Here is an 18,276-nt window from a genome sequence, read left to right as displayed (position 1 = left end):
AGGCAAAGTAGTAAAATTGTTCGCAGGCGCTTTATAAGCATTTCAGTGCAACAACCGAATAGTTATGACACAAAGGACGCATTTGGATAATTTTTTACATGGTAGAATTATCGGCCGTCTGGAATGTGGGCGTACCCAACTGGAAGTATCGGACGAACTTGGAATTCCCCAGAGTGTCATCTCCAGGCTTTGGCAACGATTCCAAGATGATGGTAATGTGAGTAGACGTTACAGCACAGGTCGCCCCAGAGTTACAACGCCGAATGAGGACCGGTATTTGGCAGTTACTGCCAAAAGAAACAGGCGGAGCACAGCCTCAGACCTGTCTCGTCAGCTCTCTTCAGCCACTGGTACGACAATTTCAAGGCAGACCGTGTACAGACGCTTAGGGCAGATTGGTCTATATGGTCGTAGACCTGTCAGATGCTTTCCACTTACTGCAACTCACTGTCGCCTGTGGTTAGCCTGGAGTAAAGAGCATGCATTGTGGAACCGCAACAGTGGGCTTTTGTGATGCTTTCCGACGAGTCCAGGTTTAGCTTGCAGTCTGATTCTCGCCGGACTTTCATATGGAGATCTCCAGATACCCGTTACCACCAATAAAACACCATTGAACGACACTGTTACGGTGGTGCAGGAGTGCTCGTTTGGGGTGGAATTATTCTGGGTTCCAGAACTGACCTGCATGTTCAAATTGGAATCATGAGAAGCCAAATCTATCGGGACGTCATTCTGGAACAACACGTACGTTTGTTTCGGGGTGCCATGGGCGCACAATTTGTGTTTATGGATGACAACGCCCGTCCTCACCGTGCAAACATTGTAAGCGAATGCCTTAAATCGGAGGATATCACCCGTATGGACTGGCCAGCATTCTCACAGGACTTGAATCCAGTAGAGCACGTGTGGGACATGCTTGGTCGACGAGTTGCAGCCCGTCAACCTCCTCCTACAGGTCTACCGGAACTTCGGAGAGCATTGGTTTTTGAGTGGTGTAATATCCCCCAAGATCAGATCGATAATTTGATACTCAGCATACCTAGGCGTTGTACGGACTGTATTGCATCGTCTGAGGGGCATACAATGTATTAACAATCATACCAACCATGTAATATTGATTTTTTGTAAATAGGTTTTTTTTTTTTTTTTTTTTTTTTTTTTTTTTTTTTTGTAATTTGCTCCAGGGAGAAAATATCGCTAATTTTTTTAATAATATCAAACATATAGCATCTTTTTTTGCTCTTTACCTTTTGTTTAATAAATAAGCTTTACAAATAAGTCAAATTTGTTTTGCTTCTCTTCCTTTGCCTGATTTTGCATTATCCTTAATTTATAAACATGAGTTTAAATGGGGTATCAAATTGTTCGCATAATTTTTCCCTATCGATTTTCGGACGATAAAATTAGTAAAGAAGAGAGTAAAATAACGCTAGGAAATCTCTATTTAACAATTTCAGTTTTATAAGATTATTTAAAGGTGGTATATGATTTTTCGATATTTTACTATACTTTTTGATAATGTTTGCTTTCTCTATGATACGATCAAAGTTTTCGCCTTTACTCTCTTATTTTCTCCCTTTTGCTTCTAACTTTACTCCGTTTACTAAACTTTTGCTACTTTACTACTTCTGCTACTTTACTACTTCTTTAATCCTTTTGTCACTTTACTCCATTTACTACCTTTTGCTACTTTACTACTAATTTACTCTCCTTTTGTCACTTTCGTTTTCTGCTTTTGCACTTTTGTTTTTACTGCTTTGCTACTTTTGCCCTTCTGCTACGTTACTTGCTTATTCTACTGATTTTACTGAGAGGAGAAATGTGCGAAGTATGTGACATTTTTGAGGACGCAGTTTAAATGGTAATAAAAAGAATTTGCAGAGACACACGAATGTTACCATGCTATATGTATTATATTGTTACGAAATGTAAAGGCGCGGTAAGATAGCTTCCCCGCAAAGCAGTTTTAGGGTTGCCATAAAATGGCAAGGGAAGACGGCGGCGAGATCACGTTCGGCGAGAAATCGCCCATTTGGCGATATTTGGCGACGAAACTGGCGATATACCATGGACGGTTGGAGAACCTTTTGAAACGAATTCTTACCGGTTTAGCCCAGAATGTTCTCGAACACAAGCCGAAGCTGTATAAACACTGCTGGTCCGCAGTCAGTTAGTGTGTCTCTCATCGAGAGTGTGTGTTCCTCGTCTAGCGAGTCAATCCCTGCGGAGTCGAACGAGTTGACAGCCGGGCAGGAGTGCCGAGTGAGTCGTCGAGTCCACTGAAGGGGTCTGTTAGTGTATCGCGGTTAGTGCATCGTCGAGAGAGCGTGTTGAGCTCCGGAAACGACTGAACCGAAGAGTCGGAAGCCGTGTTCTGTGTGTCGCCGAGTGCATCGCGAGTTGTAGCGTGGAGAGTCTCGAGAGTAGGTGGAGTTCTGAGAACGATCAAGCAGAGTCGGGAGCTGTACTCCGGAAAGCAGAGTCGGGTACTTTGCAGGAAGCTGTCTCCACCGTTATTGCCTGACAGTGTGAAGGCTGTGTCGCTGGTCGTTCCAGCGTGTTTATAGTAGATCTCCGACGACTGTAAAAAGTGTTATTAAAGCTGTCCTGATTAACATTGGCTAAATAAAATGTGTTTCATCAAGTGTCGTCGTTATTCACTCCAAATCCATAAACCCCGTACGAACGTGAACGAAGAAATTAACGCAACAATTGGTATCAGAAGAAAAAAGAAAAACGTAACAATATTGTGTATTTCAGAGGACTTCTCATTTTCAATAACATTCTTTCTACTTACATAAAATACTTTAATAGTTAAGCATTCCTCAAACAGCTTTTATTGAGGCTCTTTTTAAATGTGCGACATTTTTCAAAGGCCCTCTCATTTAAAAAAATACTTAACTTACTCTCATTAAGAACTAAATTTAAAATGCAGTGAAATACATGTAGCGTTATATTACACACGAACGCCAAGAGGTTTTTTTTTTTTTTTTTTTTTTTTTTTTTTTTTTTTTTAAGTAAGAAGGAAGTATTGTAATCGCGAAAAGTTTCAGGCAGCATATTTCAAAGAAAGTATCCATTTTGACCGCTATCGAATGCAATTTAACGATGTTTTTGCATGATATCTGTACGTAAGGACAGAATAAAAGACTCTTTTCCTCCAAAAAATACTATAAAACTGCTTTAAAAAGAATTCTGAAGAGAATTTTTCTTTGCATCTGTACAAACGTATGTACGTACGTACGTACGAATCTCGCATAACTCAAAAACGAGTAGCCTCAGAACGTTGAAATTTTGTATATAGGACTGCAATAACGTGTAGATGTGCACCCCGTATTTTGGTTGCAATAGGCTGCACCAAACGTATATAAATATATATATATATATATCCACTCTGTTACCCGGCTCAGTGATCTCAGTTTCTTTACTCTTATATGTTTGTAAATTGTACATTTTTTGCTTTAAAAATGATTGAATTATGTTGTTTTTATCTTCCGGTTAAGGTTTTTATGCCTTTAGTAAATCTGCCTGCAATATTTTTAGAATTATCAACAATTTTAAATTTGTTTAAGTGCCGCTAAGCCTTTTTTATATGGCGGCCATTGATGTTTAAATTTGAAACAGAGACTAGTGGATTTGTTGCCAATCTAGAGAAACGTAGCTTCGCAACAACAAAGATAACGCCTTCATTTATTATTGCCAATTAAATCATGCTTAATCCTTTCTGAAATTTTTTGGAGGAAATAAGTGTTTAAGATTTACTTCGTAGTTTTTAATATAGATATTTGTAGTTTTTTTGTATTTTTTCTTTCTCGCGAAGTGAGAACTGAATTAATTGAATGAGAAATACTCAATCGTCTGTGAAAAAGTGTTTCTTTTTTGTTCTGTTTGCTTAATTTCTTTTTTAGATCATTTTAGCTTTATTATAGTATTTGAATAGAATATGTGGCAACGATTAGATAATTGTATTCTTTAAATTATATAAATTTTGTGCATTATGAGTTATACTATGAACGAAATATAATACTGTTAAGTGAATCTAGCGCCAGAGTGTCGCTATGGTAAACAAATACTAGAGTGAATTTTAAAGAATGCATTTATTCTATTGTGGTTTATGCGCTGTCGGCAAAGTAGATTTAATTCAATCCAATAAGTTTAAATGAAATGCAAGAAAAAATGCGTATAATTTAATATTCCGTACAAGGAAGTCATGTGGTGTACACATCAGATTTTTTTTATATTATTTATGAAAATAAAACCCAAGTCATAATTATTCAAAAAGGAATAGTCTTAAACCGTTTCTATCACTACCATTAAATTTTATGAAATTTGCCAAAAAGTCAGAACCTTTGTAGAGCCATTAGGATTTTTTTATGCTGAAAAGATGAAAAATGAGCCACGCCCTCGTCGGGAATCGAGCCTGGATCTCTCGAATGCGCGTCGATTGTGCTACCGTTACACCACGAAGGCATGCAGAAAGGAGGAAGAAAGTACCTTAAACAATCCCCCTTTTAAAGTGCGACTGGGGATTAGGGGATCCATTCCCTAAATCCTGCTCGTGAAAAATAATCATCCACCACCTTTCAGTTCTGGAAGCCACTGTAGAGTCACTAGGTTATTTTGAAACTCGGGATGTGAAAAATGTTCAATACCCTTCCTGGTCCTTGGTAATTGGTACTGGTATTTTCTTGTTTGACCCACAAGCAAAGGTCAGACAAGACAATACCAATACGGTCTAGAAAACTACCATCAAAAAAACCGCTGGTTCTAGGTCACTGTGGTAACTGATTATTTACTCCAGAAGCCGAGTGTGTCCAGGTACAGTTCCTAGCCAGAACGCCGAAAGTTGCCCGCCTCGGTCGACTCCCGAGGGGAACTAAAGTAAGCGATCGAACAAGGGAGTTGCATCGTGGTCGATAATAATACATTGTTTGACGTTGTACTAAAATAGGCAGTGACCACACGAGTGGTTGTCGAAGGATGAATAGGCAGTGATCACACGAGTGGTTGTCGAAGGGTGATGCTACGCGTTTTGCCACCCGGTGCCGTCGCTGCGGGTCCTAAATTCCACTGTCCAGTGCCTCTCCTTAATTCTAAAAATTTACCCGTCTCCAATTTTTGCTGCTTAGTTCTTTTCTAAATTCTAAAATTCTTGCCATCAAGGAATTCCGACATCTGGCTGCTGTTATCTTACTACATTCAAACTCTACATGTTGTCTTACTAGATTCAAACTCTACATGTTGTCTTACTAGATTCAAACTAATGGTCTAACTTAAATGATAAAATAAAAACTAAAAATAATAATAAAAAAAATCTGCAAGCATTCTGATTTAATATTACGCCCAAAAAGGGGCGTTTCTGTAACGTTTTGCGCGTTACCTTTATTTATTAAATAGCATGTTCTTCGCACTTAAACCATAAAATTCAATTCAACAGCAATATCATAAGATATTTAAAAAGAGCATATCTTTAGAATTTCCGATACACAGTCTCACGCGCTGGAGATAAAAACTTTTTTTTCGTACAGTGTTGCTGCTCGCTTGGACATCCCTGAGTTTGTTAATAAAAAATGCGTTAACTTTTTACAAAATATGAAACAGATAATAAAACGAATTCAAATTTGTCTTCTAGATGCCCATATTCTGTGCAGGACTACGTTATTCAAAAATTGATGTCTCAAAGTAAACTGAAAACTAACTCTTTAAATATAATGCAGATGTCTGTGTTTTGTCACAAAGACGTACATACATTCATGCAGATTCTTCATTATTTCATTTCTTTAAATATAATGCAGGGCTCTGATATTTGGTGGCAACAATTCGAAAAGTGGAACGTTGTTTTAAATTGGACAGCGCAAAATGCCAAAACGAAATTAATAGTACTTCAGGGCAAATTGCCCCTTTGGACTAAAAATATTTTAAGAGAGACTGACTGAAAGATCCTGACTTTCCAAGGAGAATTAGTCTTTCTCCATAAAATTACCAACAATTCAATCTGACCGCGTTTCGCCACTCTCGCATTTTTAAACAGTACTCCTATGCCAAAAAAACAATGCAAAGTAATATATTTTTTGAATTTCAATAAATGTGAAAGAAACTCTCCGACGCGGTTAAGACAAATATGTAGGAACAATAAATATAGTAAACTACAGAATAATATGCAAAACTTAAAATAAGAATCAATAGTTACAAAGTAAAAGTTACTTAATATATACAATTAGAATATAATTAATAACATTTTAAATGATATTGTCAACATTTGGATTTGTACACAGGCAAAGTTAATTTTAATTTAAATGTACAAATAAGTACGGTAAGTATAAGAGTCTGAATTTTACAGTCCTACGTTTCCATATCAACTTTTAAACTAGGATTCCTTAATGGGACTCATACACCTTAAAACCCATAAGATCTTCGATTATGTGCCTATTGCAAGAATTGGGATAACTTATTTATTTTAAAAGCAATTACTTCCAACCTTTTACAGCTGGCTACATAATATAGCTGTTTTGGAAACTAGTAACCAGAAAGTTTGTGTTGCCACAAATATTTTTGTAATATAATCCTCTTTGTGACAAAATATTTCGTCATGTTTCCAACTTGCGCGCATGATGTTTTAAAAATGGCTAATGGAATTATTTGAAATTCTTTATATGGGCACCATTTTCTAACTGAACCAAAAAATCTGAGGAATATTTTAATATTAAAAAATTTTATGGACGAAAACATCACAGATTTTTTAATAAAATACATGATTAGCTGGCTACATAATATAGCTGCTTTCTCAAATAGTAATCAGAAAATTTGTGTTGCTACAAATATTTTTATAATTTAATCCGCTTTGTGACAACATTTTTCTCCATGTTTCCGCCTTGCGTGCAAAGTTACATTCTGTCGCGTAATGTAATTCCATATTTAATATATAGCTTTTATAACATTTGGAAACTACTGTGAACAAAAAATTCTAAGAATTTCATGTTAAATTTTTATTTTATTTGGAGTTGAGTTTATAAAATGTATTTTATTCAAAAAATCTGTAATGTTTTGGTGCATAAAATTTTTTAATATTAAAATATTCCTCAGATTTTTTGGTTCAGTTAGAAAATGGTGCCCATATAATGAATTTCATCTAATTTCAAGTATGTACCATTAGCCATTTTTAAAACATCATGCACGCAAGTTGGAAACATGACGAAACATTTTGTCACAAATCGGATTAAATTACAAAGATATTTGTGGCAACACAAGCTTTCTGGTTACTTGTTTCCAAAGCTGCTATATTGTGTAGTCAGCTGTAAAACGTTGGAAGTAATTGCTTTTCAAATAAATAAAATATCCCAATTCTTGCAACAGTCACATGATTCGAAGATCATCAGGGGTTTAAGGAGCATGAGCCCCCTTAAGTCGTTTAGAATTTCCGATACACAGATTCGAGCGCTGGAGATAAAAATGTTTTCTTGTTTCGTATTGTGTTGCCATTGCTCGCTTGGAAATCCTTAAGTTTGTTAATCAAAAACTCGTTAAAGGTTTACAGAATATGAAGTAGATAATAAAACGAATTCCAAAGCGTTATTGAAAATTTGATGTCTCTAGGTATCGTCATTTTTTCATAATGCGAAAAAACATACATACATTAACGAATGTTCTTCATTATTTTATAAGGTATTTCTCCCGCCTTCCTAGCGTGCCTTTGTGATGTAGTGGTTCAGCACGCTGGGCCGGTATTCGAGAAGTTTTTGGTTCGATTCTCGACGAAGGCGTTTGCTGTTTTTCATCTTTCCTGGTTCCAAAAATATACCAAATGTCTCTAGAATGGCGCCCGAACTAAAAAGGTGATGGGTGATGACGCTTCACACCCATGATTTGGCGATTGGGTCCCCTAAAATCCCTGTCACTTTTTTTAATTGGGAGTATATAAGGTATTTCTCCCGCCTTCCTAGCGTGCCTTCGTGGTGTAGTGGTTCTGCACGCTGGGCCGGTATTCCAGAGGTCCGTGGATCGATTTCACGCGAAGGCGTTTGCTATTTTTCATCTTGCATGCTTCCAACAAACCTAATGTCTCTACAGTGGCGCCCGAACTAAAAGGGTGTGGATCAGGATTCTTCTCACTCAAGATTTGGCGATTGGGTCCGCTAAAAGCCCCAGTCGCCCTCTAAAAGGGGGAGTATATAAGGTATTTCTCCCGCCTTCCTAGCGTGCCTTCGTGGTGTAGTGGTTCTGCACGCTAAGCCGGTATTCCAGAGGTCCGTGGATCGATTCCAGGCGAAAGCGTTTGCTGTTTTTCATCTTGCCTGTTTCCAATACAACTAATGTATCTACAATTTAATTTCTTTAAATATAATACAGGGCGATAATATTTGGCGGCAACACTTTGAAAAGTGAAGCGTCGTTTTAAAGTAGACGGCGCAAAATGCCAAAACCTAATTAATAGCCCTCCTGGGCAAGTTGTCCCTTTGGGCTGTAAAATGTCCCGACGATTCCGGGTCTCGGGTTTTACACTGTACTTTTATTACATCTTAATGTGGAATTAAAACTATTAATTTATAATTAATTTTCTGTTTTTTCTTGTTTTATTTTAGAGGAAAAGGATTACGTAGCTCGTACTGATGACATATACGTACTACGCTTCTTGAGGACGAGAAAATTCGACTTGGAACGAGCCGTCAAGCTCATGAGAGATCATTACAAGTTCAGAGCGAAGCATCCCGCAATCTTTCCAGCGCCTTCCACAGTGGAGAAAGCGTTGAAAGCCAATATTTTCAACTACTTGCCACACAGGGATCATAAAGGCCGAGCGATATTCGTTGTCAAGATGGGTAAGTATCAGTAACCGTATATAATATGCCTTTAAAACGTTTTCAAGTATAATATTCAATGGATGCCCCTTATGTGATTGCGGTTAATGTTAGCATTCGGATATTGTTACCGAATTGCAGAATTCCCGCACGTTTGTACACGAAAACATGGAAAATACTTCGCTTATTGTGATCAACAGTTCGGTTAATATGATTAAACTATTACAGAAAAAATTGTTCTAAACTGAAATAAAGTCGGTAAGTGACAGAAAATTATCGCCAGGTAAGGGGTTGAGACCCCAAGTAACTTGGTTTCGATTTTAATCAATCATTTTATAGAAACACTAGCAGCTTTGCTGCCAGCCTTCGTCTGGCTTTTAAATGTACGTGGAAAATGGCTGAAGGGAACACCAAACGTTAAATTTAAAAACTGCGTAGAATTTTACTCTGCACAACTTCATAAAAAAAAGTTATTACGTATAACAAAATTACAATGAAATAAGCAATATACCTTAATACAAATATTAATTATCCTAATAAATAAATTAACCAACTTTACTTTGCAAAATCTTAAGAACTCAAATGGTATAAAGGAGGTTAAGAACTTTGTTTCCTAAAAAAATCACTGAAATCTTTTCAATATCTTAAAAACAGTGAAATGAGCAATAAATAACATAAAAGAATACAAAAAACAAAAAATTCGGAAAAGTAAAGTATAATTAATGATATTTTATCTTATATTTTCGAGAGAAAAAAATTACAATGAAATGAACTTAATACAAATATTAAATATTAATTATCCTAATAAAAAAATTAACCAACTTTCCGTTGAAGAAAGAAAGATCATGCAAAACTTTTCAATATCTTACAAACGGTGAAATCAGCAAAAAATAACATGACGGCAACTCAAAAAACATAAAATTCCGCGCAAAATGTTACTCTGCAGAACAATTTTATCCAAAAAAAATCAGAAAAATGCATTATACATATATATATATAAATGACAATGAAATATGCCAATCTCTTAAAAACAGTGACGTAAGAAATACGATGAAAAATTGTTGCCAAACCCATATTTCTAAAAGAATGAAACTATTCAAAATGATGCGATTTCATCAAAAATCTATCAACAACAATAAGACAGGAAAATTGTTGCCAAAATCACATTTTTAAAGATGTGCTATGTGAGAAGTGTACTCGGAGGCTTCATTTAAAAAATATTTTTAAAAATACAAAATATTATCATTTTTCCAAAATTCTTTTTGTAAAAGCAGTCGCAAGGATGAATGTTTAACGTGTCCAAAAATCAAAGAAAAATAAACTGTACATTTTAAAAATAAACTTTTTTTAAAAAAAATCTCGTTGAAAAGGTTTTAAGCTCCCTTTGTTAAATAAATTCGTATTCAATCGATTTATTGAAAAAACGAAATTTATTTTAAGCTCGTAAAATAGCTAAGTGTCTACGTTTCATGACGATGTGAAAAAGGCGTTTGTAGAGTAAAATCTCGCTTTCCTATAGCCCATTCTGTCTTAAAGTGACACGATTTCGTCACAAAACATAAAATTAAAAAAATTCTAATTCGAATTTCGAAAAAATCTCTTCGTGGTGCACTGGCTCTTGTCTAGATGCACTTATGTACCAAATTCCGTAGCCGTGGATTTACTAGCTTCCGCAGCGCGAACGAAAGACACACACAGACAGACTCTTTCTTTTATTATATGTAAGATCGTGTTGTACGAAAGATAATGCAGGTTTTTTTTTTTAATTGTTGCGTGCGTACGGGTTCGTTATGAAGTGAATGGACAAGTCCGATGAAAAATGAACAAAACTTTTTATTATCACAACAAAAATGCTTAAATTTTCACGTGATAAATCATCTGCGTGTTTATCGTTCTCACGATACACGTGAGATTAGATCGTGTTGTACGAAAAATAATGCAGGTTTTTTTTTTTTTTTTTTTTTTTTTTTTTTTAATTGTTGCGTGCGTACGGGTTCGTTATGAAGTGAATGCACAAGTCCGATGAAAAATGAACAAAACTTTTTATTATCACAACAAAAATGCTTAAATTTTCTCAAATTGTCATGCAGTATTACAATATCTCACAGTAGTTATCTTTTAACTACTCAAATGTACAATAGAACGTAATTCAAAACAGCTAAAGAACGCTAATCCGCGAATTCGCTACAATATACAACGGTAGTTTTCTAAACAACAACAAACTAAGCAACTACTACCAACTGAGATGTTTTCCTCCTTTTATAAGATTTTAAAATCACGCGCTAGAATTTTCCAGTACTTTCTCGAAATCAAAAAGAGATATTTATTTATTTAACGCACGCGCTCTTGTATTTTTAATTTTTCCGGCTTAGCTTTCTTTTAATATTCGTCACGCGCTGCACTGCGCGAGAAATAAAACCATTTAATTTATAATTGAACTAACATTAGCTTTTTAAATACCAAATTCGTAACACTGCCCCCTTCCCAAGGACTGCACGTCCCGGGCAGTACAATCCCTGGACAGAAAGCTAAACTTACAACTGTGGCATAAACATTACATTACAATATCAAACAACATGAACAATAAATGCAATAACCAACTTAAACAAATCAAATGCTATCAAATACTAAATGCAAATCAAATACTAAATACAAATCAAATCAAATACACATTTAAAAACAAAAAGGACCACGGTCTGATACTATTTACAATTATTTACATTATGTACTATGGCCATAGTAATAAGCTAACCTGTCGTAAGAGTTCGAAGACTCACGGATCCAAACCACGACGTCATTCGTGTTCAGCACTGTATATGGGTCATCCGAAGGTGACTGTAATTTAGGACTCGGTCCTTTTCGTTGAATTGGGTTCCACAACCACACCTTGTCTCCTTTGTTGGATCTCTGTCTAGTAGCTCTTGTGTCGCATCTGGTCTTCATTTTCTCCGTCGCCAAGTTGACTCGCTTTCGTGCAGAACGGTGCATCCCCTCAAACCGGGCCTGGGCATCTTGGATGTGTTCCTCAGGCGATGAAGGCGTAGGGCGACTATCCGTAGGGCGACTAAACAGGCGGTCACAAGGCAGACGAAGGTCTCGACCGAAGAGCTTCTGGGATGGAGAATAGCTGGTAGTCTTGAGTTTCTTTTCGACCCTGGTATGATTTCGGCAGCTTCCCGAGCTCGATCTTTCGGACAAGGCGTCGACATTTCCAGGCGAGGATCCCTTTTGAGGATGGATAGTCATGCCATCAGATGCTGAAAGCTGCTTATTGTTTTTGAAATCTAAGGAAAAATTGTATTTCCTTAAAAAGTCCAATCCGAGTATGCATGGATCTGTAATATCCGCCACATATGCCGTGTGATGGTAGGCGGCACTTCCAAACGTGATGTTTACGTTTAACTTCCCAGTTATGTCGATCTTGTCACCAGACGCAGTCTGAAGGGTAACACAGGATGGCGTCCAAATAAGTTTATCTTTAAACTGTTCAGCTAAATCTTTCCTAATGATGGTAACATTAGCTCCTGTGTCAATGATCATATTGCAAGGAACTCCATCGATATTCCCATTAATGGACAGTCCGTTACTGTTGCCACTCACTGTATAAATTTTAAGCGCTTTAAAACAAGGTTTTTCATTATCTGGCAACCTCCGTTCCTCGATATGGTCACTAATTTGTTTACTGCTTCGTTGCTGGGAAATGGTCTTATTTTCCGTACCTCGGGGTGTTCTGCAGTTTCTTCGTATGTGGCCTTCAACTCCGCAGTTCCAGCACTTTAGAACTACTTTCTTTCCACTTCTGTTCCGTCTCAAGCCACTGACTTGTCTGGTAAAATCATCTGCTTTATATTCCGTACCCTGGGGTGTTCTGCAATTCCGTCTTAGGTGACCTTCACTACCACATCTCCAACACCTTAGAGCCACTTTCTTCTCGCTCCTACTCCGTATCAAAGCGTCCACTTTTCTGGCTAAATCATCTAAACGAGCCATCAGTTGATCCACTGGCTCATGGACTCGCACAGCTCTAACTGGGTAGCGATCTCTATTAGTTGCTTCCTGGGCTGCCTCGAACTTCATGGCGTACAACAGAGCGCTTTTCAAATCTTTAACATCCGCCATTCGCAGTGCTTTCTGTATTTCAGGGTCCCGGATGCCATCGATGAAATATTGCAGCGACAGGATTTCCCTCGTTTCTCTCGGGCACTCCGTAAAGGCGAGGTGGGACAGCCTTTCAACATCCGTGGCGAGTTCCTGAAGTGTTTCGGAAGGCTTCTGCTGACGGGATTTTAGTTGAAGCCTGCTGTAGTCTTTTAAACACTTCTCTCCAAAGCGCAGCTCCAATGCCTCGGATAGAGCTTCAAAGTCTAGTCTCTGGTTTTCGGGAAGAGTCTGCAGGATATCCGCTGCGTCTGCTCTCAAAGAAGCGGTAAGATGACAGGCCTTAGCTTGAGAATCCCATCCATTCGCATCCGCCACTATAGAAAATTGTGTTTTATACACTTGCCAGGAGGTCTTCCCATCATAAGTGGATAACTTCAGAGAGGGACGAGCAGGCATGGGTAAAAATTTAAAACCATCACTATTGTTCCCTGCCGTCGCTACGAATTTCTTTAAAATATCCACTTCTTTGGCTACTGCAGAAACCCTATCATCAATTTGTTGTTCGATTTGATGTTGGACGGCACAAACTCTTCCTTCTATATGTTCTTTTACAGAAGAAACTCTTTCTTCTATTTCTTCTTTCACCGAAGAAACTCTTTCTTCAATTTGATCTTTTACGGAAGAAACTTTTTCTTCAATTTGTCCAACAACCAATTTTCAACTGTGTCAATTTTGCCTTCCATAGCTTCAAATTTATTTTCTATTATGCAGGTAATTTCTCTTTTCATTTCTTCTTGACCAGCTTGAACGGCTTTCATTTCGTCCTTAACGGATTCCTGGCCCAATTTCATTTCTTCTTTAAATGAGGCAAAGGCTGATATTAAATGCCTTAATTTCTCTTCCATCGCTCTTGTTATTGACATTCAAACCCCACTCCTGACACCAAAAACTGTTGCGTGCGTACGGGTTCGTTATGAAGTGAATGCACAAGTCCGATGAAAAATGAACAAAACTTTTTATTATCACAACAAAAATGCTTAAATTTTCTCAAATTATCATGCAGTATTACAATATCTCACAGTAGTTATCTTTTAACTACTCAAATGTACAATAGAACGTAATTCAAAACAGCTAAAGAACGCTAATCCGCGAATTCGCTATAATCAACAACAGCAGTTTTCTAAACAACAACAAACTAAGCAACTACTACAAACTAATATCGAAATCGAAATCGAGTCAATGGCTAGGCGGCAATTAGTAGCCAACCGCTACTTTAACTACAAACTGAGATGTTTTCCTCCTTTTATAAGATTTTAAAATCACGCGCTAGAATTTTCCAGCACTTTCTCGAAATCAAAAAAAGAGATATTTATTTATTTAACGCACGCGCTCTTGTATTTTTAATTTTTCCGGCTTAGCTTTCTTTTAATATTCGTCACGCGCTGCACTGCGCGAGAAGTAAAACCATTTAATTTATAATTGAACTGACATTAGCTTTTTAAATACCAAATTCGTAACATTATCTTTCCTGCAAATTTTTAGCAAGAAAAATATTTTGAATTATATTAGCTTATATATCATTTTGAAGCTCTATTTTCGCTCTATATTTCTATCGTAATCATTTTGTTACAAAATCATTTTCCAAAATATTTACTAGGTATTTTTGTTTAGATGTCAAAACGGGATTTTTTTGCAAATTTACTTTTATGAGTACAAGCTAGGCCACAGCGCAGCGCAAACGGCACAAAATGTCAACAAATTATGTAACTAGAGAAGTGTTAATGATTCTACAGTTCAACCGTGGTATCGAAAGTTTCGTCGTGGAGAATTTGACCTGAAACATCAAGAGCATCGTGGATGCTCTTCAGCTGTTGATGACGACGATTTGAAGATGTTAGTTGAAACAGACCCGTGCACAGCTGTTCGGGAGCTTGCGGTGTGGTGTGGTGTATTTAATTATGGCAAAGCACACGAGGGCTATCTGCCTAAGGGGAGGGATGCCTTCGTGGAGGACTTTCTAAGGGAAACTGGCTCGTATACACGTTGCACATGGGGAAAACCACGAAAACGCCCATGCAGCCAGCCCGTTCGCGGGATTCGAACCTCGGACCGAACTACCAGTGTTCAGCGACTTTACCGCTCGGCCGCTCGTGGGCCCCGGCGTAAGCAAAACAACGATTTCTGATCACTTAAATCGTATAGGAAAGTCAAAGAAGCTCAATAAGTGGGTGAAAGTGAATTGAGTGAAAATTTTAAAAAAATCACCGTTTTGAAGTGTCGTCTGCTCTTCTTCTCCGCAACAAAAACGACCCTTTTCTTGATCGAATTGTTACATGCGATAAAAAGTGGATTCTCTATAACAACCGGCGACATTCGACTCAGTGGCTAAACGGCTGTCAGATACCACAACACTTTCCAAAGCCAAATTTGCAGCAAAAGAAAATTATGATGACTGTCTGGTGGTCTGCGGCCGATCTCATCCACCACAGCTTCCTAAATCTGGGCGAAACGATTACGGCAGATAAGTTCTGTCGGCAAATCGACTAAATGCACCAAAAATTGCAACGCATCAGCCCGGCATTGGTCACCAGAAAGAAGCCAGTTCTTCTCCCCGGGTCATCTTCAAACGGAATCATATCACATGTAGGAAAATTCATGACTTCTATTCTGTAAAATTTATATGTAGATCTATTGCTATATTGTACTTTAGCGATCTAATACTAAACGGAGATATTTATCCGCCTAAGCTGACTGCTTTATCTTGTTAATTTTTAAAATGTTGTTGACTAACTCTCACTTGTCTGACGTACAAAAAAAAATTAAGAATTAGTTTCCTTCTTTTTTTTATCATCTGGAAGCCAAGTCATTATTTACAAAACATTTGCTTCTGTGGATAATAGTAAAATAGTGTACATATTACAATGAACTTCCCAACTGCAATTTCGTGATTGACTTGTGGATAATTGCGACACAGCGGTGTGCAAATTGCTATGGACACACATAATGAGGTGTGCAAACTGTTAAGGACACGAAGTTATGATGTATTGAAGCGGACAAGTAGTATTTACTTGAACGATGAACTTAACAAAAGTGAACATAGAATAGCCTAAACAACATGATATACAGTAAGACCCTGCTTAACGCGGGGGATACGTTCCATCAAAGTAGAGCGTAATGCGAAACAGCGCTAAACGAGGCTATCTTTACATGTAAATATTGGGGTTAGGGGAAGATGGCTAGGAAATTGGTTAGGTATTAAATTTAAAAAGTATGTTTTTTTAATAAAAATAAAACCAAACATTTATTTCTTAAAGCCCAAATTAATACCACATTATCATTTCTTGCAAAAATAAAAACAAAATATAAATAACAAAACGAATATTCTTAAAAAAAAAAAAAAAAAAAAAAAATTCTCAGTCAGTCATATTTAGTTAGCCTTCCGCGTTTTCAGTGTTCTGCCTTTTTGTGACAAAAGCATCTAATGTTGTTTGCCTTTTTCTTTTGCGTTGTTCTCTTAAAAGTTCTTCATAAACAGATAGAGTATCTCTAACACCACGCCTTACTTTTGAGCTCCTGTCAAAATTCGGATCATTTTCAATGAATTGATCCATTATTTCAGTTATCGTAGACAAACTCCTTTTTACAAACGCCATCGAAAGTTCTTTTTGCTCTTCTTCTGAATCACTGCTGTCAACATTTTTGTTTTCTTCTTGTTCAGTTAATTCCTTGAGCTCATCATTAGAAAGACTAGCCGCTGCTTCTTGAATTATTTCTTCGACATCTTCCACATTTACCCCTTCAAAATATGTCTGTACAATACCGCACCAAACAAGAAATACAAGTACACTCTTTCGGATATGTATTTGAAACCTATCGCTGCATAATATTTCGGGGAATCCCCGTATGCTGCGAGCGATTTCGTGGAATCCCCGGGTTGAAATAAAAGAGCGCTAAACCGAAACAGCGCTAAACGAAACAGCGTTAATCGGGGTCTTACTGTACTTTGGGCTATGGAACTATCAACTGCCTGAACTGATGTAACTGGCTTACTCTGTGGATAACTGCAAAAATAATACGGACACACATCATTAGGCGTGTAACTGATAAGAACATGAAGTTATGACGTATTGAAGAAGACATAAGTTTAAAAACTGGTTAATGTATAAGTTCCACTCTCCACAACATAGATCCTATCCATGACAATGTAATTATTAATTGATCGTATATTTATTTTTCATACGGATTATTATGTAACAATTATTGTATAAATGACATTGTCAATTTAGCATTGTAATATTACTATCATTGATTCAGTGAATGCCGCTGGCGGTGGATGGTAGATTCTTTTCCGTCGCATGGACATATAACTCTGATTGGTGTAGAACCTTAGGTCGGAGATCCATGCGACTGCGTATCAGTCAGCCTCAAGCACACGAAATTCCTCGCGGCAAGGAGCGAAATTATACGCCTTGCTGTTGGCAACAGCCTTGAGCACCTTACAGATCGGATGACAATGCGATTTAGCTCTGTTCCGCCCCCAGTTTTGATGGAGAGCACCCGGGGGGGATGGGTCCGAAGGTCTTCCACCCCTCTTCGCCTACCATTAACCTCTCGAGAGGACTTTCGGGTCGCCGCGTATTTAGAGCCCCCCCCCATGCCGCACGGATACTATACATTTACAAACTTTCATGCCTTCTCCAGGATTCGAATTCGGGTCCGATTGTAAATTAACTTTCCTTTTGTACGTCTTTGTAAAAGATTAATGGATGACTGTCGGCACTCAATTAGAAGATGTAATAGGTTTTCGCTGTGTAGTTATAAAGAAAAAATCGGAAAGTATTTGACTATGATTTACGCGCATGTATACCATAACCATTTCTGTTTCCGTAAAAAGACATAATTACTTTTGTACGTAAAATCTATTTATATTACAAATCAAATTATGGGAAAATACTGTTAAATAATGACGTCCACTGTTTTAACCTCCACTGTTAAATAATGACGAATTTGTTAGTACAGTCTGTCTACTGTAAGAAAACCTCTCGCCGGTTAGTCTGCAGCTGTTTGTTGCCATAGAAACGAGCCTTGACCCATTTTCCCTAGGGGTGTCTGGAAGACGAATGATAACTCTTTTCCCCTCAGCCAGAGCCCACCAGCGGCCGAGCGGTAACGTCGCTGAACACTGGTAGTTCGGTCCGAGGTTCGAATCCCGCGAACGGGCTGGCTGCATGGGTGTTTTCGTGGTTTCCCTCATGTGTAATGTGTATACGAGCCAGTTTCCCTTAAAACGTCCTCCACGAAGGCATCCCTCCCTTAAGACAGATAGCCGTAGAGTGCTTTGCCGTAATCTAATAAACCAATAAAACCAAACCTCTCAGCC

General features: G+C 37.6%; 1 protein-coding gene across 2 annotated transcripts in view; it reads left to right on the top strand.

Annotated features, from left to right (window-relative positions):
• The window catches only part of LOC118205540 (retinaldehyde-binding protein 1-like), a 140,458-nt gene that overhangs the window by 88,672 nt on the left and 33,510 nt on the right, over positions 1-18,276 (top strand). For both annotated transcript variants that reach the window (XM_085826572.1, XM_035377824.2), the window contains exon 3: positions 8,580-8,816. In XM_085826572.1, the coding sequence (XP_085682698.1) occupies positions 8,580-8,816 (237 nt within the window). The remainder of the gene's footprint in view (positions 1-8,579; positions 8,817-18,276) is intronic.

Source organism: Stegodyphus dumicola, chromosome 11 (assembly GCF_044657685.1).
Source record: "Stegodyphus dumicola isolate Sdum_Otavi_A_Nest chromosome 11, ASM4465768v1".
NCBI classification, from domain to species: Eukaryota; Metazoa; Arthropoda; class Arachnida; order Araneae; family Eresidae; genus Stegodyphus; species Stegodyphus dumicola.
Note: the sequence above shows the minus strand (reverse complement) of the source record. Positions and strands in the feature narration are given on the sequence as shown.